Genomic DNA, 23,898 nt, shown 5'->3' with positions numbered 1-23,898 from the left:
ATCCTGAGCTCATTATTCAATAGAAATTACCTTAAACTCAGGGACAAATATAACTTCCAAATTTACAGGAAGGCCATGGCTATGGTTCCTCCATCATACGTCACTCTGAAAATGGGTATCCTGAAAAACAAATCTTGAAAAACAGTGAAGATGAACCTATGCCGAAAAGATATCTATTTTATTTGTAGAACATGGGCACATGTTTAGAGTTTTTTGCTGAAAGATACTCCTCATATGAGCAGTAATTTTCAACATTCTGTATGTGCGCAATTTATTTTTCCTTGTTTGTATAATATATGTTTATAATCTCTAGCCTAAACATGCAAGTTGTTCTAAATCTAAAAAAGTAGTGCAACGACGTGAGAACCGAAAGTGCGAACGTGACAAATATTTCACAGTGCATTGCAGCTATGACAGTAAGATGATTCCTTCTCCGACTGAACATCCTGCCAGCAGACACTAGCCATGTAAGTTGATATGGTATATATAATGCATACCACGTGTATTAAACGTGTTAAAACGACACAATGTTATCTTTACAAATTCAAACTCTAAAGTATATGCAAGTAGAAGTTTGTGCCTGTGACTTACAGTTGTAAAAGCAGTTGAAATATCTTAGAAAGTAGTACGTGACGTTTATTACGCTGTTTGACAGTGGATTCAAAAGAGAAGGATCTCATAAAAGTGTTATCACGCCCAGTTTTTGAAAGGGACTGCTGAACACATACACAAAAGTGATTTTAAGCGGATCGCCAATACTGGCACACAGTAAGTTCGTTCAACTCTGTTTCTAAATAGTGATAACGGTGATAGGTTATGGAACTGTACTCCTTTCTACTCCCCAAAATATTGTGATACTGTTGGCGATCCGCTCCGCTAGGATTGCCCTTACAATCACTTGTGGGTGCGTGTCTGTGTGTGTGATTTCCAGTGTTTTCACATATTAATTCTTCTGTGATTTTTTTTGGCTTGGCTGTTTTCGCTCTAACTTGGAAGGCAGGTCACACCTTCATCCTAGTTAGTAGGAAAAATTTTGGTCCACCGTTGCCATAGCAACAGAAAAAAACAATGATTTTTTGGACAGCTTCGCGCAAATCTCCTCCTACAAATTTAGGATAAAACACCTCAGATATAGCTCATTCTACTCAGCTTGAGTGTGGGTACAAAGTTACTATTTGAATTTTTGATATCGTTTTTCATTACCGAGAAATTTGACCTATTACTGTTACCAGTCTTGTAATAATTAACTGTGTACTTTTTATTTTGGCTACGTTGCGATCACCGGCGCCGACATTATTACACTGTATCAACGTAATCTCAACGCAACTTTGAACTTTGAATAAATTGTAAACGCTGCCTTCATTCTAGAAAATACTATCGCAAAACGGTTGAAAACAATAAATGTAACCGCAGAATACATCCTAGTAATAAAGTAAAGTGACTTCTAAAGACTGAATGTTTTGTGAACTTCGTATACGGGGCCTATCTAGTTATAAACCGACGTTATGTTCATGTTCATGTCCAAATATGGCAACAGCCGAAAACAGCTTGTTTTTTGTGCGGAGCGGATCGCCAACCAGCCTACCGGCTTGTAAACCCTTTCTGTTAATATTATATCATATTATTATACATCTGTCACCGTAACGCCATAAGTTACAGCGTGTCGTAATTTTGCGGTATTACACTGGGTATTTTCATCTTACCATATTAGGAAACGCAAATTCCAAATATGGAACGATTACGCGCGTAGCCGTCCTCTAACAATAAAAAAACACATGGCTGCCCCCAGGGTTTGACCGGACCCTACACAATGAAGTCGCTAAATCAGTTCTAAATGTTTTGGAATTCGGCATTCTCATGATGTGTTCCTGAGAAAAAGATGTATTATAATAATAAGGTTATTACGAGGATACTGCAAAGTGTGCATTCAGACAGTAGTACGCGGTTGTCTTCGTGCATACTTTGCAGTATCCTCGTAATAACTTCATATTATTGGTAGTGATGATAGGTTAGGGAACTATACTTCCTTCTAACTAGGTATTGTAATACTGTAAATCGTTTCTGTGATATATTATCTAATCATTGGCAGTTGCAATTGTTAACGGACCTGCACTTCCTTGGAATAATATGGGATTTTATTATTCATAGAAAAGCCTGAAGATGTGTTATCGTTAGAATAGCATTGGGATTTAATTATTCGTGGAATAATGTTTCTGGTTTCTATATTGAAATCATTTCTTCATGTCTAAAAAGTATGCTCGGTAACATGGCGTGACAATTCTAATGTTATACAGTTTTCAATGTAATAATAATTTTCATTATATATAATGAGAAATTCTCTGTGTTTTCTTGTGTCCATAGTAGGCTGGGAATGAATTCAAGTTCAGTGTTTTTACCGATACAAGTTTGTCACCATCAAAATGAAAGCTTACCCACGATAACACAGGAAAAGCGCAGTGACCCGGGTTTTCAGAGCATGTCCTTTTGATCAGGGCCACCTTCGATTACATACGTTTAATTTGAGGATTCAAAATAGCGACATTCTCTGTGCCAGCCATTAATTGCATTATTATTAGAAAATTCTCCCCAAGAGTAGGGATTCCTAACTGTTAAATTTTGTATAAACAATAGAACCAATATTATAGCATATCAATGAGTACATTAACATTTCTATTGTTATGCAAATTAACGATACTGTATACAATTTTTCTGGGGAGATCACTGTATTATTATCAATTTTGCCACAGAAACAAACTGTATTCCGAGTTAAAGCTAGGGGTGACACTCCGACAGTCATCACACAGTTTATTGGCTGAAAGGTTCTTGTTTCATGCACCTTAATAAATCAGAAAATTTATTACCGTAACATTATATGCATACAAAATATGTGAAGTCTTGCAGAAACCATGTGTCACTAAATTTCTATTCTATTATGGGCATTTCTACTTGAATGTTAGCTCAATATGTTTGCCATATTTTTCAAAATTCTACGAAACGTTTTTCCTAATATACTTCGTAACGGGGTTGGTATGCAACGAGTCATATCTATGACGTTGACAATTTCAGTTCTAGCTGAATGTCCGCAAAGAAACGCGATACAGTTTTTTTCTTAGTACTACTTGCATTTTACGACTGCTTATTCAAAATCTCCGTAAAGTGACGAGAGCGAGGCTGTGCTTGTGATAATATATATATATATATATATATATATATATATATATATATATATATATATATATATATATATATATATATATATATATATATATATATATATATATATATATATGCAGATGTGATGACAATAACCAGCAAGCCGCTATTTCCTTACCATCCTCAAAACGTGCGATGTTGGATTTTTCTTTTCATAAAAATTAGGTCCGTGAATGAGTTGGTGAATGACCGTCTGTATTATTACTTAGGGTACACCTTGAATGTATATATTGAATGACAGACATGCGCAGTATAGGTGTCAGCGCTCGTGTTCAAAGCGGACAGCGTCGAGTGGTACCGAGTGAAGTGTGTACATAATGAGAGAAACGCGCAGTGGCCACTTTTATCACAATCTGTAATCGCTTGCTACATACGTATAAGAACATTTAGTCGAACACTTAGGTAAGATACCCTTCATTTGTGTATGTACAGTAATCAATACCACACGGCAAGTAATGCCATGTTTGAATGTAATTACTTCCCATACCAACAGGCACGGTGCATGTTCAAGGTAACGTTCATCGCTATGTCATAATGAGTCGACTGTTCTCATGACCGACATGTGCCTAATTTGTTGACATAGCTCCTTGGCAGTTGGCCTCGTTTCTATGGCGAATATAAGGACAATAGATATACACACTGTTATGCCGGTGTACCTACGTGACCTTCTTCGAGCTTCATGAATAATATATTCGTCGTTGTGTTGAAATGAGTCATGACATGCTTACAATATAGTGCTACTCTCTGATTGTGGTTAAATTCAGGCGTAGAAGGTATAAAACATGCGATTTTTATATTATTGTTTCTGCTCTGTCGTTTCAAATTAAATGATACAGTGTCACTGTACTGATAAAAAAGGCTTGAATACACGTGTGTGGCGTTGAGCTTATTGATTTAGAAATAAAAATATTTCTGTGTGATCAAAGAGATTGGGTATAATTCATTCATCGTAACTCGATTTTAGAATGCAGTCAGAATTATTTTAGTCTGTTGTTTCCAATGTATACTTGTAATCGCTGTTGTTATCGTATATAGACATGTTTATAGATTGTAGCAATGTATATGTATATGTATCCGGTGTGAGTAAGACCCCGAGATCTTAATCTGCGTCGTTTTACCAATTAGCCGACGCTTCAGCTGATATTGATATTGAATAACTGTTTTTTGTAAAAGTGATATACCACATTTTTAAAACATTAATTCGCCACTCAGAAAAAAAAAACCCATCTGTCTGTAATTCAATATAATCCTGAACCCTATTAATAATGTTTTATGTCTTAGTATTGTCTGCATATAATAAGAATACTAATGTAATAAACATATCTAGTGGTCATTAGTGTACTAGTCATTGACATGATCACATGATTAACGCAGGCTGGTCTTGAATCGCATGTCGTGGGAAAGCATTGCAAAGTTGCATTACACGAAACAGAAAGTACATTCCGAAACATGTATATACATATATCCTCTCATTATTGACATTAGTTCACAAATGTTGAAGTATTATGAAAGGCTAATAATAAAAAAATAATCATCTTCTGGACTGTGCTTTCAATACTGACAATAAAATGAACGGTAATTCTTGGACAGCATTTGTTAAAAGATTATTCACATTAACTAAAATTGGTGATGAATCTAACACTATTATAATTCAAAACCAAATTCAAACAAATTTACTATTATAAATCTGTTCTAAGTGTTAAGTATTTAAACCAGAAAAGAATAAGCCACGTACTTATAACAAGTTTGAACAAAATTTTGAATTTGAACCATATTCAGAATAAATAAAAAATGTTCAACATAGAGTCAGTTTCACTAAGTTTTGCATTTCTTCTCACTCGTCGCCAATTGAAAAATTTAGATATAATAAAACACCTCCAGAGCAAAGGTTTTGTTCTCTATGAAATGAACAGTCTATTGATGATGAATTTATGATGACAACATTTACAAGTTATCTTGAGAAATTTAAGTGCTTGCTAGGCACTAAATATAGCTTCATTGTCAACTGCTTAGGAAAATTTATTTGTTTTATTTCTAAGCTTTAGTTGAGTCTATTTTTTTTTCACCATTGATTTATTGTATGTTTTTTTCATCCATACTAAATTCTCTGTCAAATAAAATATCTATATATTTATTTTTATATAAAGAATACGACAGGCATGCATTGCTTAACATACAACATGGGAACTCAACATGTACGTGATCCTCTATCAATGTAGTAACAACAGTCTAACTTCGATATTAGACGAGACTTATCGATATTATCGGGCGCTATCGAGATTTCAAACACAAGTAAACTGTAAGTATCATCCCCGGCATATAGTCTAACTTCCATGCTGGATGATACGAGACAAGATTTCCGATACAATCGGATACTATTATTCAATGTAAACACTTTGTTGGTACGGATGTGAGCGCTAATGGGAAATTCAAGTAAGGCCTAAAAAGCATAAAAAGAAAAGCTTTAAAAAAAGGGAAAAACTGGTAAAAATCTAACTATACCACTGTCACTTTCTCTGTTTGATAAACTAATCATACCAATTCTCACATATGGTAGTGATGTATGGGGAGATGAAATTGCACTAAAATCACCAATAGAAGATGTACATTATCTTCACCACAACAATGGGCTTATACGGTGAACTTGGACAGAAAACAAAATATTCGTCAAATCCATTATTATAACAACATTTCCAAGAAAACAAAAAAATAATAAATAAATGGTACACTAACATAGAGTCCCTTTTGAATAACATCAACCAGTCTAAACTGGTCGACAACAATGAAATCTAACAGCAAAGCAATTAGGTCAAATTAATAAAAATCGCCTAAATGATGTCATGCAAAATGTATACCCCCGAAAGAAATGTCTCTCACCAAAGACACAATTCATGGCCTTGCTAAACAACAGTGGTCTAACACTCCCTGTAGCAAGGTACCTAAAGAAGTGATTTGAAATAAGACAGCAACCCCAGTGATAATTTTCTTTCACAGTTAGGTTTTGCATTTTGTTTTCTATCTGTTTATAGTATAATAGTTTAGTTTTAATATTATTTGTTTGTAATGTATTTTCAACCTTTTATTCCTTTTAAACAATTTGTAACCATTGCTAATCCCTCCGAAGAATGTGTAAATGTTTACAAGATTGTGTGTGATTGGCTGACCGTCCTAGCGCCTTGTCGTCAAACCAATCAGAGTGTTTTTTGTTTGTTTTTTGACCTATCAAATTCTGTCGTGTAAAAACGCAGTCCATTCCTTTGTAAATCAATCGATCGAGGTGTAAATAGCTTACTGTTGGTAAATCATTCCATGCATTCATTCTGTTATTTTAAAAAATCTGTTTGATTTTAAAGCGGTGGAGTCGTCACCTGCGCATGCGTCAGATTGCCATAGCGCATCTACACATGAGCCTTAGCGTTATTAGCGTGTGTTGTTATCGTCGCTTGGGACTCAATTCCCGCGCGTGCGCAGATGACGACCCTCCCGCTTTAAGGCAAGCTTCAAATTTGGTGTTGCATTCCCACTTTGCAATTACGTGAAACATCACTCCAAAAAAGCTAAAGAATTTTTATTATATTTTATTCTTATTTTCTCGTCTCTTCAATTTTGAGAATACTTGTGGGTCTTATCCTGTAGACAAACATATCTACAAGTTAACTGATATTCAAGGACAAACAAAGCCCCCTAACTCAGCGAGTGACGATTATATACAAATCTAGGCTTTTTAAAATTCATCTTATTCTCATTATCTATCGACAGTCTCTATATTTGACAGCGTATAAGTTGGTAAGAGAATGGCACCACACACATAATGCAACTTTATTGACGTGCAGTTGACGATGGAGCCATACCGAATGTAAATAGATACATTATATTTATTTTGAACCGAAAACCAGATATTTTACTGTGTTACGTATCATTTGTTACGCCAACGCAGACTCTCATGAATATTCATATATTGTCGACAAGCAGATGGTTAATAGCAAAAGTGATTCATAGAATACAACAATGGAGGTTATTCTTTACATGGAGTGACCGACAGTGAACGCCCCAAAGGTGAGTAAGGGCGCAAACGTGTTTCGAACTCTCAGCCTGTCGTTATACTCCGACCGCTTTTTGTTCCAGCACACGGGCGTGCAAAGGTAATGTCGTTGTCGGTTCGTTCGGAATGTCCTTCATTGCCAAATCGTGCCCGCATACATTCAAGTAATGACTTAACGGCATGCATTATCAATAGTGTGTTCGTTTCGCACGTAAAGACCACGCACAATCAATGAAGGCTCTCGTTGGGCGACGAGCCCCTGAGCATTCAGGTGTTTACAGTATCACGCGTACTAACCAGCGAAAATTGGAAGTTTTTTTTTAGTTCGAACGGCTGACATCATACTGCCAAGTGCGGTCCTATACATGTACCAAAATGGCGGTGCACACGTAGCTGTTTATTTTATGGGACTGCAAGTCTCATTCGCCGATTCGGTGTACTTCGTCGCAAGGGTTATCTCGCCGGTTGTGGTGTTATGGTGAATTTCTGAACGACTCCTTGAAGATGTGGTGTTTACAAAATTACAAAAACGAGCTACTAGTATCGCGAAGCTAGGTGCTACTGAACTACAAACAGTTACTCTGTTTACCTGTAGTTGTATTGCTCACATTGTCTAGTAGGCAATTCACATGCGCAACGCATGCATGAAACATATGGATCCCGTATAAACAAAGATGACGATGACGACTTTGACTGCAGCGCAGATCAACGAGTACAAACTGAGGCGTTACCAAGCTTTAATTAGGTATTTTTGTATGTGACTGGAAAGTATCGAAAGAGTCACCGGTCAAACCTCATACTTGTGATTTCCATTATGGACAACATCAAAAGTTCAATGTGATAACAAACTTAATTCCTTTAGTTTTTTCCCTAACTCCTCCCACTGAAACTTAATTGATAAATATTGATCATGGCGTCAGACTACATTCACCATTAAATACAAATTGATAATCGGACAGTAGTGTCGCATAGCAGTTGGTTCTAGGTCCATGCCCTGAAATTGACCTCATTTGAGGCACATATTTACACTCGGACCAAAAAATTTTCTCGTCTTGGATGTTTTTTTTTAAATTTTCTGTTATTTTTGTCTATGATTGGATAGAAAAAAAACGAGCTACAAATACTCCAAGATTTTTTTTGACTTCATTAAAAAATAAAATCGTTTTTTTGTAGGATGGACACTTTTTGAGGTCACCCCCCACCCCAAACTAAAGCAAATAAGTTTTTTTATCCGATATCGATCTTTCAATGTCGTCCCTTAGATTGTGGGAAAGGCAATGTTTATCAACACAAATGTCGCACATGCGCAGCGCGACGACCACCACCCTTTAAAGCATTGCGCAATTTCTACTGAATACAATTAGTAAACAATCTGTTTATACATTTCCTGTGATATGCTATTAATCACAATTAATACTGCAACGTCGTGTGAACCAAATGTGCGTACATGTCAATGTGATAACAATATTACAAATAATATTAATACATTGAAATGAAAATAAGAATTTATGTTTCACCATGTACGGATGTAATTCTTTTTTTGTATAAGGGAAATAAAGTTGTAGTGTAAATCGCATGTCGCTTCATTGTAGCTGGTCAGTGAGCACTTGCAGAAGCAGTCTCGATTCTAGCTATATGGTTCCAATTATGAATGAATGCTCCATCTACAAAACTATCATTATTTGCGATCGACAGAAAATATCGATTCCGAAAGTCCGTGTAGTTCCGTGTGTACGCATTGACAGTCTCTGCTTTGCGTTTTTGGTGTTACGTCACGATGTACTCGTGAATATGCAAGTAGTGTACTTTGCAAGCACAGTGGCCCTAGATTCAGAAGTGCCAAATCGCCTATATAACAAAAATTATAGTAACGGTCTCGGTTGCCAAGTCACTTGAAAGCTTATGTAAACAAATAACTACTAGTGTATGTAATGTGGTAAATAAAAAAAATTGAATGAAACAGCAGAGAATTCTTTATTCGAAAATATCTTGCTGCTACTTTAATATAAAAATGTCCTAAGCAGAACTCTAAAACAAAATTTGGGAGTATTATTATTGAGTATTATCTCAAGAAGAATTATAGTCCATGAGCCGCAGCTTTTTGGAGAACCTTAGTACAAAAATATAGTTAAGAGCCCAAAAATATTAATTACGTCATGAATAGTCGATAATCATTAAATTGCAACTTTCCTCTGCAAATGCAAGGTCCAAATTAAAGCTTAAAGGAAAAAGTCAATCCTGTCAATATTGTTGGCCACATAATGCTCTTCAATGTCATTAGTTGTGCATTTTTATTTGCACAAGTTTAATTTAAATATTTGCACATCATCATTTTCATCCATTGAAAGAAAACCAGCCCGAGTAATCAATATCCATCCGTCATTTATAAAATCGGCGCCGTTTAATGTGTTACGTTTCGTTTGTTTCCAGTGAACAATGCAGCAAGAGGCTATCACAGTCCTTAGACTTACTCAAAAAGAAACCGAAGATCTTAAAGTAGGAGTAAATCTTGTCAATGGACCCTCCGACAAAAAATTTGCTATCTACAGACCAGCGGAGTTGACTGATGGAGAGGAAGGAGAGAATATAGGAATACGAGCCTGCATGAATATATGCAAACATCAAGGCGGCACCTTCATAAAAGACATCGAAGATCTGGATTCAAGGTATTCTTGCCTACCTATTACACATCTAAGCAATACGCCTCGGTCTTTGTACACTTGGTCTAAAATACTTGACTAATTTATTGCATTGGTACGGGTACTATGAATTTCATTGCATCTGCAGAACCAGAGTGTCAAATTCGATTTTAATTCAGCTATATTCTGATGTAAGGAAGCATTTAGGTATATCCATTTAGAGCCAAACGTTATCCAAATTGAATCATCTCTGCAATTTACATGTCCAAGAGTACAAAACTTCTGCAAAATTTCTGCAAGAAACCTTTGGTTTACAAGTGGCACTGTAATCATTTTAGATCACGTGTGCAACTGTGTTACATATTCAACCACAAGTTCATTATCTACCAAAAAATATTTTGAATGCTAAATCTACTCTGCAAAACAACTGCTTTAATAGAAAGCAATGCTATTTTACATACTTGTTATAGCATACGAGTCGGGAAATGTATATATTAGAGTAGGTAGGAGAGAATGGGATATTGCGCATAAGGGTAACCTAAAAGTTCAGCAGAATATATCATTGGAATATAATCACTAAATTTAAGATAATTGAAGCAGTAGCAATTAAAGTTACCTCGCCTTGCCATGCCTGGAGTATGTACATGTGACTATTCCACTACATCACTGGAACCACTTGCCCGATTTCAATGAAACTTGGTGCATAATGAATGCAGCTTAATAATGTGCAGACTTGATTAGGGTTTAGTTTAAATCCTTGTTAATAATTACTTAATTTACATAAAATTTAATTTAACTTTACCATTCACCAGTTTTCTTTTAAACTCTGTATAATGTATAATTTACGGAACTAATGAATTATTAGGGATGAACTCCATGCGTGTCTCGTAATTACCATAAATTGCATAAATGGGGACATTTTCTAATCTCGCAATAACCAATCATTGAATCTTCAGATTTAAATGCAACTTACTGTAATATAGGTGCTCTAGGTGAATCCACAGATGCGAATACCGTTCATATTAATTACCTAATAATTACCTGTTTTGCATAAATTGGTATCTCGATAAAACTCAACACGTGATTACTTTAGAACTGAAATCATTGCATATTAATTGCATAGTCTGCAAAAATGTTGATATCTTAACTTCCCATTACATTTAAATTAAACTTGGTTTTTATGAGATAAAGCGCAGATGTACAATCGGATGTATTCCATTGGTTATACATGTAATAATGTCCTGTTAATAGTATTACCTTCAATATTGTGGATCAGATTGTTTTCTCATTGTTCGCCTCTTATTCAAATAATATTCCCCACTTCTCGTGTGCCTCAAATACCCTTTAATCCTTCTATGTTTGTTTTCATCCTTTCAGTGTGCTGAGATGCACTAAACATGGATGGAGACTGGACTGCCAAACAATGCAGTACGTCAATCCTCCAAATAGCTTCAGACAAGAGGAATTAAGTAAGTACATATTTACATTACATTAAAAAATAAGTCATAGTCGCACCATGCCGATTATTACTCATTTTGCATATTTATAACATTGTGTTATCGTGATTGCTCTTCTTTGTCAGTTCCAGAATTCGGAGAAGATGGTGGCTTGAAATTGGTGGAGTTAAGACCACCACAACCATGGCAACAAGACCCACGAAATGCACTTGAAATAAAACCCGGCGAGGTAGAAGTAAGTTGTGCATTACATAAACTGTATTTTGTGTAGTTCAGTTCTTTGGATGCCAAGTTACTGGGCACAGCTCGTCAGTGTCAATTCAACCATAAAAAGGGATGTGCGGTGATATTCAAATCAGTTGTTCGTTGGACCTTTTGTTAGTTTTTTTTTTAAATTTAACACATTTCCTTGAATATTACCTTTCTGAAATGTCTTGTTATGATGTATCAAACGTTTCTTGTTTTTTCGAATATATCGAAAGTTTAAAAACAGTCATCTAATTGTTGATGATCGACTGTACACTCGTTCTCCCTGTTGCATGCGAGATCGACGCCGCCGCGCTTACTGTTTGGTAACATTAAAAGTCGAAATTCTAGTTATTTCACTTTGGCTTGTAATACAAGCTCAGATTTAAAAAAAAGTACATCACATCCATGTATAGGAGATACATCCACTTGAACGAGTTTGTAGGCGTTTAGTTTGTAGAATAGAATTCCACATAATGTTGTAGAGTTCCATTCCATCTCAAACTTCCATTTCAGACACTGAATTTCATGTTCGGATGTTATGCAATTGACAAGTAGTTACTGTAATTTTACAGATACAAATTGACAAGTAGTTACTGTAATTTCACAGATACAAATTGATAAGTAGTTACTGTAATTTCACAGATACAAATTGACAAGTAGTTACTGTAATTTCACAGATACACATTGACAAGTAGTTACTGTAATTTCACAGATACAAATTGACAAGTAGTTACTGTAATTTCACAGATACAAATTGACAAGTAGTTACTGTAATTTCACAGATACAAATTGACAAGTAGTTACTGTAATTTCACAGATACAAATTGACCAGTAGTTACTGTAATTTCACAGATACAAATTGACAAGTAGTTACTGTAATTTCACAGATACAAATTGACAAGTAGTTACTGTAATTTCACAGATACAAATTGACAAGTAGTTACTGTAATTTCACAGATACAAATTGACAAGTAGTTACTGTAATTTCACAGATACAAATTGACAAGTAGTTACTGTAATTTCACAGATACAAATTGACAAGTAGTTACTGTAATTTCACAGATACAAATTGACAAGTAGTTACTGTAATTTCACAGATACAAATTGACAAGTAGTTACTGTAATTTCACAGATACAAATTGTTATAACTGCCACAACTCGGCTGACTTTAAACTGATACGTTTATGCAGTTGAAATATTCAGTGTTGCAAGCATCTGACTATAGTTTATTATATACATACATACATACGGAGCTTGTATCTTTTCAATTGTAACCGGATAAACTTTTTTTTCTATTTTTTCCAGGTGACGTATTTTTCACATGCGTGCGTTGAGATGAAACTCGGCGAGGTGCGAATGTTCACTGATCCCTGGCTGACAGGTCCGGCGTTTGCACGTGGGTGGTGGTTGCTGCACGAGCCACCATGTGATTGGCTAGATCGGTTAGCGTCGACTGATTTCATCTACATCAGTCATCTTCATTCAGATCACCTAAGGTACCAGTAATTTATGTAATCTATACATGCGTATGCTGATTAAAACATGTACGTTTTAGAGTATTAATAACGATTAATCTGTCCCACACAAAAATAAACTCCCGTCATAAATATTGCCCCTGTGAAAATGATATTAAATCTTTTTATTCTGCATACATTCCTGTAAAACGTTATTTAGAACTTTTTATGCTACTTTGATTATATTTGGAGTACAATCGCGTTTTATCAGTCCAGACAGTCAGTTAGTCGTGAAACGCGCGTGTAAATAACTGCTCTCCATTATTTATTTTTTATTGGATTGATAGCCATCAGGGCAATCAAACTAATGTGACATATATTCACCTTATTGCTGTATGAAGAATAAGACAATTGTTTCGGTGACAATTGTATGTACATTGTATTTATAATAACATTCAGCTGCACGTACTTTACATTGTTTTGAACACATTGACCACGCCTATAATTTCCCGTATTGTTTCTTTTTTCGTGGAATATTTATGTATATGAATTAACGTGGGAAGCAGCATATGGGGCAGATTTGAATTAATTATGGGAGCTTAACTCTTGCCAAGTGTAAATTGTAGAAGTACCGCCCACTGCCGTAAAACAGATGACGTATCATTCTAGGATTAAGATAAATTCAGAAATATTGTTAATAATAACCCGCACATATGAGAACCATACTAAATGCTTTGAATAACTAAATTTAATTTTCAATATTGGCGTTTATCGGTGAAAACCGAGTCTCGTGCGACATTCACAGCGCATGTAAAAAAACAAACAATTCGTATTTGCCTCGTGCAACAACCACCTGCATCTAACATTGATGATTACAGTATCCCGCTTGAAATTGAGTTTTTAAATTCCTACAATGAAACAGTAGTGTAAATGCATATCGTTTTAGTTACCCTACCCTTGAACAACTATACAAGAGGAACCCGGATGTGCCAATATATGTGGGGGATGTGTCCACACCAGTGTTCAGCAAAATGGAGGAACATGGTGTCAAAATGAACAACATTACAGTACTGGAATTCGGTGTATGGAAGGAGGTTAGTATTAAATGATATATTTTTAATAAAATATTACAATACATGATTAATTGAATTGAATTGTCTCTGCATCGCTGCAAACCCCCTCTTTGTATTGGTCCCCTTTGTATACCTTTAGACTAAGCACGCTGTAAATTGATACATATTGTTGTAGTTGATGCATTGTTTTACAAATCCCGCCCATATATCGACTTCACCAATCTGATTAAAATAAGACCCTAGTTTGGGCTTTTATTTATTTTATTTTTTTGGTTAATGTAATATCATTCATATTTTTTTCATATATTTTACTATTTTTAAAAAAAAATTATTTGCTGGTATTTTTTTAAAAAATAGTAAAATATATGAAAAAAATATGAATGATATTACATTAACCAAAAAAAATAAATAAATAAATAAATAAATAAAAGCCCAAACTAGGATCTTATTTTAATCAGATTGCGACTTCACATGCTACAAATGGTGAACTTTGACACTTGATATCATAGGGCGTCGTGCTTGCGTTCATTGAAACATGACTAATAACAGCCCTTTATGTAATTGTGTTATTTCAGAATGTAATTTGTATTTACTCTGATAAATTGCAATATGAGTAAAATACTCTGACTCCGAAATAGTCGCGTTCATTCAGTGCCCAGATGTAACTGCATTTTTGAATATCGATCCTCATAATATAGAAGAAGAAAAAATGGAGAAAGATTATAAAACAAAATGCTATTTAAAAAAACATTATTTTCTCCTTTGCTACAATGTAATTACTACTGTTACACTGTTTCTCCTAGATAAATGCTGATCTACGTTTCATGATTTTAATGGACGGTGTTCACCCAGAGCTTGATACATGTCTCCTCATCGACTATAAAGGTTCAGTAAAATCATAAAAACTTAAAGGACGGTGGTCATCGCGCCGCGTCCTGTTCGATATGGGATTCATAGCGACGTACACAACGCGTGTAAAATACATTGTTTTACATGAAATTCGAACACGCACTGTGCGACGACCACCGTCCTTTAACACTGACTTCGATCTTTCAGTAACATTGCATTTCCCCTTAATGCAAGCATTGATTTGCTAACACAAGTTTGTACCCGTGTCTTCCAGGCCATTTTATTTTAGACACCGTGGACTGTACGAACCCTAATGGAGGTAGACTACCACATAATGTTGACGTTATGATGTCAGACTTTGCGGGCGGAGCTGCCGGATTTCCGATGACCTTTCATGGCGGTAAATACACAGGTGTGTAATTTAACATAAAACCTCTCGACACGTTCGGCATAGCAATAAGTGAGTTGGTTAGGTCTTTAGGATAGTCTTGTCGTAACGTTTTGATAAATATTGTCATAAATCAAATAGCAATGCTCATTGGGTTATTATGCACAATCATAAATCTCCAATTCATGGGAACTTAAAACTGCATTCCTTTTTTTACAGTGCCATATTCTTAGAAAAATATTATTCAAAATGAGTTACTTTAGAACGATTCTATGGAACACGATGTTAAAGAGAAAAACAAAAAGATTTTTGAAATATTTCATGGTAGCAGATACTTGTTAGTTACGAAGTATATATTTTTTTTTCAACCTGTATCATCAGCCTACAATTTGAGTTATGACCTAGCTCTATCATGAAAGCCAATGAAAAACGCGTTCCAATATTAACAAAATGGTCGCCTTTGACTAAAATGGGTGCAAGTGGACCAATATTCTTGTATTGGCCGGGAATACAATTTTTAGCTAAATGGGTTAATCTCTTGGTATTTTCGTTTCTGGGTAGATGTCGTGCCTGTTCATTGCATTCCTAAATACAACAATGATTTAAGACAGTTGGAATGCAATTGATTTTCATCACGTGGTAAAATGTTTCCGTTACCTATAGTTAAAGGTCAGAATTTGAAAGAATGTCGTAAATTATGCCCTTAAATAGCTAAGTAAAATTGTCCCTTTAAATGGTGAATCATGTGACGTGTCTGAATGACTAATTTGATTGGAGTTTTCGAAATGCACTTCTGGTTTCACGGCCAATATCCTCGTTATCGTGAAAGCTGACATGCAAATTCAGATATAAAATGCGTTTGTTGAAATGGCGGTTGTTGAAATCTTTTTCTGTATTTTGTATCGCCGTTATTTGCCTCGCATGTCATGAACGAATTGTGTACTGTAGTGTAAATATTTGTCGATAACATAAAACATGTTGGAACGAGTTCGCGACACCTGTATACGATTGATCGTATGTTTACTCTAATGTTTTAAATAAATGCTTTGTCAGTAAAATATTTCCAGAACATATAGGGAAGAAATGTGTTAACTCCATATTGGAAATCAAAGAATTGTGGGATAGAAAATTGAACTGTAGATGGCGTGTGGGGGGGGGGGGCTTGCATATTTACCATAGAGCCATATGTTAAAATCAGCTGTTTACCTCTCCTGGTCCTACTCATTCATTCATTCTTATTTGTTTTATTATATTGCGTGTTACATTTGAAAAAAAAACATGCATTTATCTTGTCTACTAAAAAGTTTTGGTTGAATTTTAAATGAGTTTTATAAGACATCTTTTATATATTTAGATTCCCCCACCACCTTTCAAAAATATGCCACATCACACTCTGTGGTCTTAACATCTATTTATAATAACTGAAGCATTGTAACCCAGCATTATATTCATACATTAACAGTTCATTGCATAGGCTGGTCTTTCATTCAACTGAGGTTACACCAAAGGTCAGTCATTCAAGTTCTTTACAAATCAAGCCTAAATGTTTAAGTCTTCCAGTGTTTTAATTCTGGACACCGTCACACTTAAAACACAAAACTTGCTTATAAACAGCTGATTTTAACATTGGGCTCTATGGAGGTGATGTGGGTTTCCCCCCAAACGCGCAATTCAGTTCATTGTTCTATCCCATAATTCATTGCAAAATCCTAAATTAAGTTGGCTGATACATGATTTGTCAGTCACCCCTCCATCTTAACTAATATATTCTAATTTTTATATTCTAATTTTTCTACGGAAGAACAAGCATTGATTTTATTTTAATGAGCCGATAAAATTGTACAAATGTTCATCCTTCTTATGCTAATTTGAACAAATGATATACATGTATTACCTAAACCGCTCTACTGATTGTCATCCACAGAGGACTGGAAAAGAAATTTCATCAAGTCAGAACGAAGAAAATTATTGTATTACAAAACTCAAGTCGTTCGTAAAGTGAACCCTGTTGTTTACTTTCCCTTTGCTGGCTATTTCGTTGAAGCTCACCCTTCAGATAAGTAAGTCATGTGCATCCAACCACAGCATCGATAACGTGAATTAATTATACATGTATAATTATCCCACATATCATGGCTCTTCGCAGTAATAAGACAGCTTACTAATTGTTGATATCCCTATACTATGTAATACACATCTCAGTAATCTGATTAGTCCATGCAAGCAGATTGAACACGTGACCCTATGGTTGACAATATCTAAATACGCCAATATCTTTGTCATATTTTGTAGTAGTTTCAGATGCCTGCAAAAATGTGCGTGCCCTTAAAAAATATCATACGTGACGCTCTAGCGATAGTGTTTTTTTTTCTCTATTGTGTTCGAGGCCCTCTATAGTTGAGGTCAGTTTCTTTATTTCCAATTTGTTTCGACTCTGTCTACAGAATGGCGTGTAATCTATTCAAATGAAGTATATTGGTTGCTGTCCGATGTATTGTGCAGCATCAAAATACTCCTATAACTTGTTTTTAAGAGCCACTTACTGTGTGGCTCACACTTTGACATTTTTTTGCCGGGACAGCCACAGTGATTGTGGGTACTCATCTGTGCCATTGTGTGAAAACAATTGTGGGTCCATTGTTCCTTGGTTTGAATATGCGAATTGATATGTGGTCACTGTTCACTGATGTATGCTTAAGATGGTTCAGGGTCGTACCTGACGAGATGCACAATACCAATAGTATTTCGGGTTTTTCGGTAATAGCTGTTATTAAATGAATTTGAAATTGATTTTAGGCGTCTTTATTCGTTTATTACGTATATAATGCATTGATGAGCCACTGTCATACTGACCGAGGGTTAATTAGAATAACCTGGACGCATGGTGCCGGGAACAGCCACTGGTGCCGTTCGGCCGGTGAGGGCACCACTCACGCCTACATGTCTGCTAAGGCAGTGTCCAGCACACACAATATTACCTCTGAGGCATATTCTATAAAAACAATTAAGTGATGTTCGTTTACGTCACAGGTATATCAAGGATACGAATGCCAAGATTAGCCCGAATGCACTGAATGATCTAATCAACAAGCATTCACCGGATATCAAAACATGGACTCCGTTACCAGGATCTATGTTTGACCTTGGAAAAATCCTCAAGGACAAGGACGACATGTAAGTATCTACATTTATCACATAAATAACCTTTCCATGTTAGTTTTATCTAAGTTAGTATTATGTGATGGGTTTTTTTTTTCTGGATGTATTCTCCTACAAGCTTTTTATATCTATTTAATTAATTTCCTACATGGAAAAATCCACTCTTACGTCTTTAATCTTTCTTTGCCACCAGAACAGCCTTCAGAGATCCTCCCCCTGGAACCAAAATATTGAAAGATGAGTAAGTGTTAAATTAATTCCGTGCAACAATAACTATTGCATCCTTTCAAACAATGCCAAGAGTTGTGTTAAATTAATGGATTGAATAATATTCTCCAAAACTTGACTCGTGGGTGGTTGGGTGTGTTTGTTGCTGCGTGCATGCGTAACACAAGACATTATATCGGGCATGTGCACATGCATTTGTTTCATGGTCCAATACAAGATGGCTTCACTATCCAAGATGGCCGAATTTTTAAAGGCTGAATATGCATCAAAGTCGCGCATTTCCACCTTGCCGTAACCGGATCTCAGCCGTGCATAGATAGATTCTGTTTGAACTTCGTACATATACATTTAAGACGAAAATGTTCATTTTATGCAGTAAATCTAGTGATTTACTGAGTTTATGGAAATCTTAACCTTCTATTAGTATTTTCAATTGCTAACTTTTCATTTCCAATTGTAATTAACAGGAAATAGCAGTTATACCCGATAATATAATTTTAATAATATTTCCATATTTATTTCCTACAGTTGGGATTTTGACAAATATCTGGACGCCATTGATGCAAGCATTTATAATGAAATATTTGCCTATCCTGAATGGGTGGAATTCTATTATAAGTGGTGCCAATTTAAAAATTACAATCTCGTTGTCAAGGTTTGTACTGCGCATGCTCAGTGTTCAATACTGATTTGTTTGACTGTAACTGAAATTTTTGTTTGTAAACAATTTGAAAAAAAACAAAACATAAAATAAGTTTACAGGTTCATTATTGTTTAAGGTGTATGTTTACGGGATCTTGACCTTACCACTGTACTCTGACATAATGTAACACTGCTCTGATAATGAATCATGTGACCCATCCTACCATAATGTACTATTTGCGTTTCTGTAAACAGATGATTGAGACGGATGACAATTTCCAGCCGATAGAGGGCGCATATACATATATGGTCGACTTCGTTGGTGAAGTACCAACATTCCCGAGTGAACGGCCTGACAGAACACACAATTATCTTGAAGTAAGTTGTACACTTATTTGATATTTTGTTTTGAATTTTCATGTGTTCAGAAAGTTCATTTATTTTTAAATGTCAATTTCAGATTCGCAATAGGATTGGGGTACATAGGCAGACCATGTTGACTGGGATGTTCTGGGATGATTTGTACATTGGTTTTAATAACAGAATCACGCGTGATCCTGACACGTTCCATTACCAGTAAGTATATGGCATTAATATTCAAGTCTTTGTTACTATGTCGCCGAACAGTCTGGAATTGTAATGAATTATCAGAGATAATACTATTTAGGTTTGTTTTTGGAATATGTTTATACGACATGACCGTTTAAAGTGGGAGGGTCGCCACCTGCGCACGCTCGGGAATTGAGTCCCACGATAACAACACCCGCTAAAAACGCAAAGGCTCATGGGTAGATGCTTGTTTGTAAGCAATGACACGCTATGACCATCTGACGCATGTGCAGGTGACGACTTCTTATTCTTTATATATGTGCAAAGTTCTCGGTTATGTCCCAACATTTGTTGAGGATTTTTAGTGCTTCCAAATACTAGTATTGGCAATTGTTTCAGTTTCCACAATGTTTCCATAACTAAGGGGCGATACCAATAGAGGCAACATGCACGGTTTTATTGACAATATTTCGGTTTACAATACGGTAACTAAACTCGCAAAGCAAGCTTTCCCATTAATTAGGTCATTTTGGGTCTCCTGTTTTTCTTATTGGAACAAGTTAAATCATATTCCAATGTCAAATGATTATCCCAAACAAATACGAATCTAAAAGTGTCATCTCAGTGTGCATCTATGTCAAAATAAATAATTTAATCTGTACTATTGTACATTATACTCAACATATCATTAATCTTACAGTCGATATTCTACATGGCATTGTAGTAATAACTGTTTTTTACTTTGGGGTATTGAGGCAGATACAATGGTACAGGTATGTCAAATGGGTTTGGGCATTTTAATACCTCGTTACTGTGGTACTGGATTTGTATAGGTTTGGTTTGGCGATGCTTTGTCAGTTACTTATCTGTTTTTATTTCCAGGTTTTGGAATTACATGCAGGTTCTTTTGCCACAAGAACCCCCGAAATGGGAAGAATTCCTTGAAGAACAACGAGCTAAAGGAGCACGGGGGAGAAGCGTATGGGCGCCATCTAATAAGGCTCTTATCAAAGGCATGTAACGCTTTGCACTAACAATCGGGGATACAAACCTATTTCATTGCATTGAGTTAATAACTCGGAAGAGTCATAATAGTGCGTGATCAGCGTTGCACTGTGAACCACTGAAATTTGACAAACTGCGAAAGCTTTAAGGTTTGACTTTGCATTGAGGCGGTAATGTTTTGACTAAATAGTGCTACCTGCAAATGTAAAACATTAAACTATATTTTTTTTTCTTTCTTTCGTGCAGGGACCACCCGCGTGCCGCAGTCTTACTCGTCAATACTTTGCACCGCGGCACTTTCTATGGCCGTTGGTGTCGCTGCTGCCGTTGCTTTGCGAATACTTGTCCGCAGTCGGTGAAGAACTCGAAACTGGACCAACGTAGGCCGTGTAGACTGACCTGAAACCAATATAACCACGAGGACGATCACGAACACTCTTCGTGTTCATATATTCTATTAAACTATTATGCTGCATATTTAATTCTGTCGTTTACAACAGGATATTTACACGTATATTTATATATACCGGTATATATATCCGCCCACAACTCTGGTCACCTAGCTTAAAGCTTCTATCTCAGACGGTGAAACCACAGTCAGCTGGCCGGGGTATTTGAAACCGAAATTGTCATCTAAGCGTTAGGCCGTCGCTGATTGACTGCTGAGCTGGAATGCCAATTTTTAGTTTTAAATACCCCATAAAAGTGTTCTAGGTTCTTCGCGTAATTAGGTGGTCGTATGCATGGGATTTTTCCACACAAACACGACGAATTAGGCCGAATTTTGTTATCGGTTGGCTTAATATAACCCCAACGGACTGTATTTTTGTGAAAGATTGGTATTTTTGTCGTGATTTGTAGGAATCTGAAAAACGCGTTTCACAACTTGTCTCTTAGTTTTATGCGTCATTCAAGATGGCGGCCCCCATATAGTAAATATCGTATTTATTTTATTATCACGTGTGCGCCAGCTGACTGTGGGTGAAACCACCAAAAAAAGCGTGTGTTAACCTTTTGTACTGTAATATGTTGCTGTGGGGAAAGTGACACCGCTGAATAAGAATGTCGCTACCTCGAAACAGCACGCCCTGTTAACCAGACGCTCGACTGCTACAACTTGGCGTGTTGTCTGTAGTGTACTTCTTGTAGATGACGTGATGGCGCTTAGAAGATGTACTGTATATGCCATGTTATATTTATATGATCCACAGAAGCATATTCTAATTTTTGTTTACATGCTGGGATAGTAGTTACATGTGCTTGGTTGGTTAGTTGTTGGATAGATATCGTAGTTGTTTACTCTGAACATGCACCAAGATAGATCCATTGCTCTAGGGTATCGGGGTGCACGTGGGTACGTATAGGGGTACACGTGGGTACGCATAGGGGTACACGTGGGTACGTATAGGAGTGAAGTAGTTTTCTTGGTCTACAATACATTACTACTCGAATGTGTGTGATTTGTGCTGACGCTTGTCCCGTGTGACTTTCGTGTTTTGTTTTCTTTTATAGTTATTTTTTTTTTCACTAAATAAAATAAATCTTCTGGACTAATGTACTGCATCACGTGTTTTATCTTTTGTCTAGGCGTACCCCGGGATGCTCTGGTGATTCTACATTATATACTAAAATGTCGCTGCAAACGATTTAATTAATAGTTTTCCTAGTGTTGCGGCCCTTTTGATTTCAAAATTGGCCAAAATATAACAAAAAATAATATTTCGAAATCTAGTTGGACCTGGGTCCCAGTATCCAAAGCATGTAAAGTGTTGTTGTTGCTTTACGGTAGTGCAATTGTGAGTTTTATTTTTATCTGTCTGAGATACACCAACGAGAGTGAATGGTTTCCATTGTGTCAATTGTAGACGCCTAAAAACGTACAGTTCAGCACAGATAACTGGGATCACAATGTTCTCAGTCTGGGGATCGTTCATATATTCATACACAAGTGTCCCTTTATTTTAGACTTCAACTTCGATACAAAAGTCTCATTAAATTGGATGGGCCGTTGCGGTATTGGCGACGTCTCTAAATATGAACTCTCCAATCAGATTGCCAGTATGCCTCGTGTATTCCAATTGCCCACACAGCAAAGCATTTGTAGACGGATCATGTTTTGTGTTCACACGCGCGTCATTTTTTGTATAACACCCACAATTCCTATCGTATACGTTATATCACGATTGCTACTAGTTACCGTAGTTATATTATAATAGATGAACATAAAATCATGGCCGTGGACTGCCCACATGAACTCCCCCGACGACTGTTTTAATCAATATTCGAAATGAGTATCAGTGACCTTTATCAAAGGAGTTTGCACCCACCCTATATCTAACCCTACCCTATTCAGCACTCCAATTTAATTGTATATGCCCCTTTCAAGGACACTTATAGTTACCTAGAGGGGACATGTAAAATTGCATTGGGGTTTTTGGGCGGGGTGCAAAGACTACCTTTTCCCGTGTCTGTTTACAACTCTTCACTTCACTATCAGTAATTTGGAAAGTTTTTTTTTCGATATTCAATTAAAAAGCATCGTAGCAATGTGATACCATTCATTGGCAAACTTGCTTGGATCTACGGTATATTAACATGTACCTCTTGTTGCCCGGCCTTGTAACGCCATGGAAAGTGCGCCCTCACATGGGATAATAATTTCCCGTATCACGCCTGGCCCAGAACGTGTCTGAGGTAACGCCGTGGTAAAATTGTAATTACACATACAAGGCAAGCCCGGGCGCTCCGTATCCAGTCTATAAAGATTACTTGAATGTGTGTAATATTTCAGTCAGAGGCGCATAATCATTACGCGCTACGAGTCTGAATTAACGACATGCGCACGTGTCAAATCTATGCATAATACCGTTCTCGTCTCGGACTGGTATGTGATAACGACCGGCTACCGACACTGCTCAATACAACTGTTTATATATCCACCTACTATGAGC

The 23,898-nt window shown here is 36.2% G+C and overlaps 1 protein-coding gene across 6 annotated transcripts; it reads left to right on the top strand.

Moving 5' to 3' along the window:
* Positions 1-543: 543 nt before the first annotated feature.
* Positions 544-22,501, top strand: LOC100367349 (cytidine monophosphate-N-acetylneuraminic acid hydroxylase). 6 transcript variants are annotated; one of them, XM_085501179.1, is made up of 18 exons: positions 3,467-3,615; positions 5,361-5,512; positions 6,973-7,069; positions 9,686-9,921; positions 11,272-11,363; positions 11,477-11,586; positions 12,906-13,096; positions 14,001-14,148; positions 14,931-15,012; positions 15,251-15,388; positions 17,289-17,424; positions 18,395-18,538; positions 18,717-18,764; positions 19,280-19,406; positions 19,649-19,771; positions 19,854-19,969; positions 20,825-20,955; positions 21,194-22,501. In XM_085501179.1, exons 4-18 carry the CDS (start codon positions 9,692-9,694, stop codon positions 21,304-21,306), a joined length of 1,929 nt encoding a protein of 642 aa, XP_085357305.1. In that variant the 5' UTR covers positions 3,467-3,615; positions 5,361-5,512; positions 6,973-7,069; positions 9,686-9,691; the 3' UTR covers positions 21,307-22,501. The 6 variants fall into 6 exon arrangements, with proteins under 6 accessions (XP_085357318.1, XP_085357305.1, XP_085357312.1 ...); XM_085501186.1 differs by lacking the exon at positions 5,361-5,512; XM_085501192.1 differs by lacking the exons at positions 3,467-3,615; positions 5,361-5,512; positions 6,973-7,069 and adding an exon at positions 544-768.
* Positions 22,502-23,898: the final 1,397 nt, after the last annotated feature.

Source organism: Saccoglossus kowalevskii, chromosome 1 (assembly GCF_978046115.1).
Source record: "Saccoglossus kowalevskii chromosome 1, keSacKowa6.1, whole genome shotgun sequence".
NCBI lineage: Eukaryota > Metazoa > Hemichordata > Enteropneusta > Harrimaniidae > Saccoglossus > Saccoglossus kowalevskii.
This window is presented reverse-complemented; position numbering and strand designations above follow the sequence as displayed.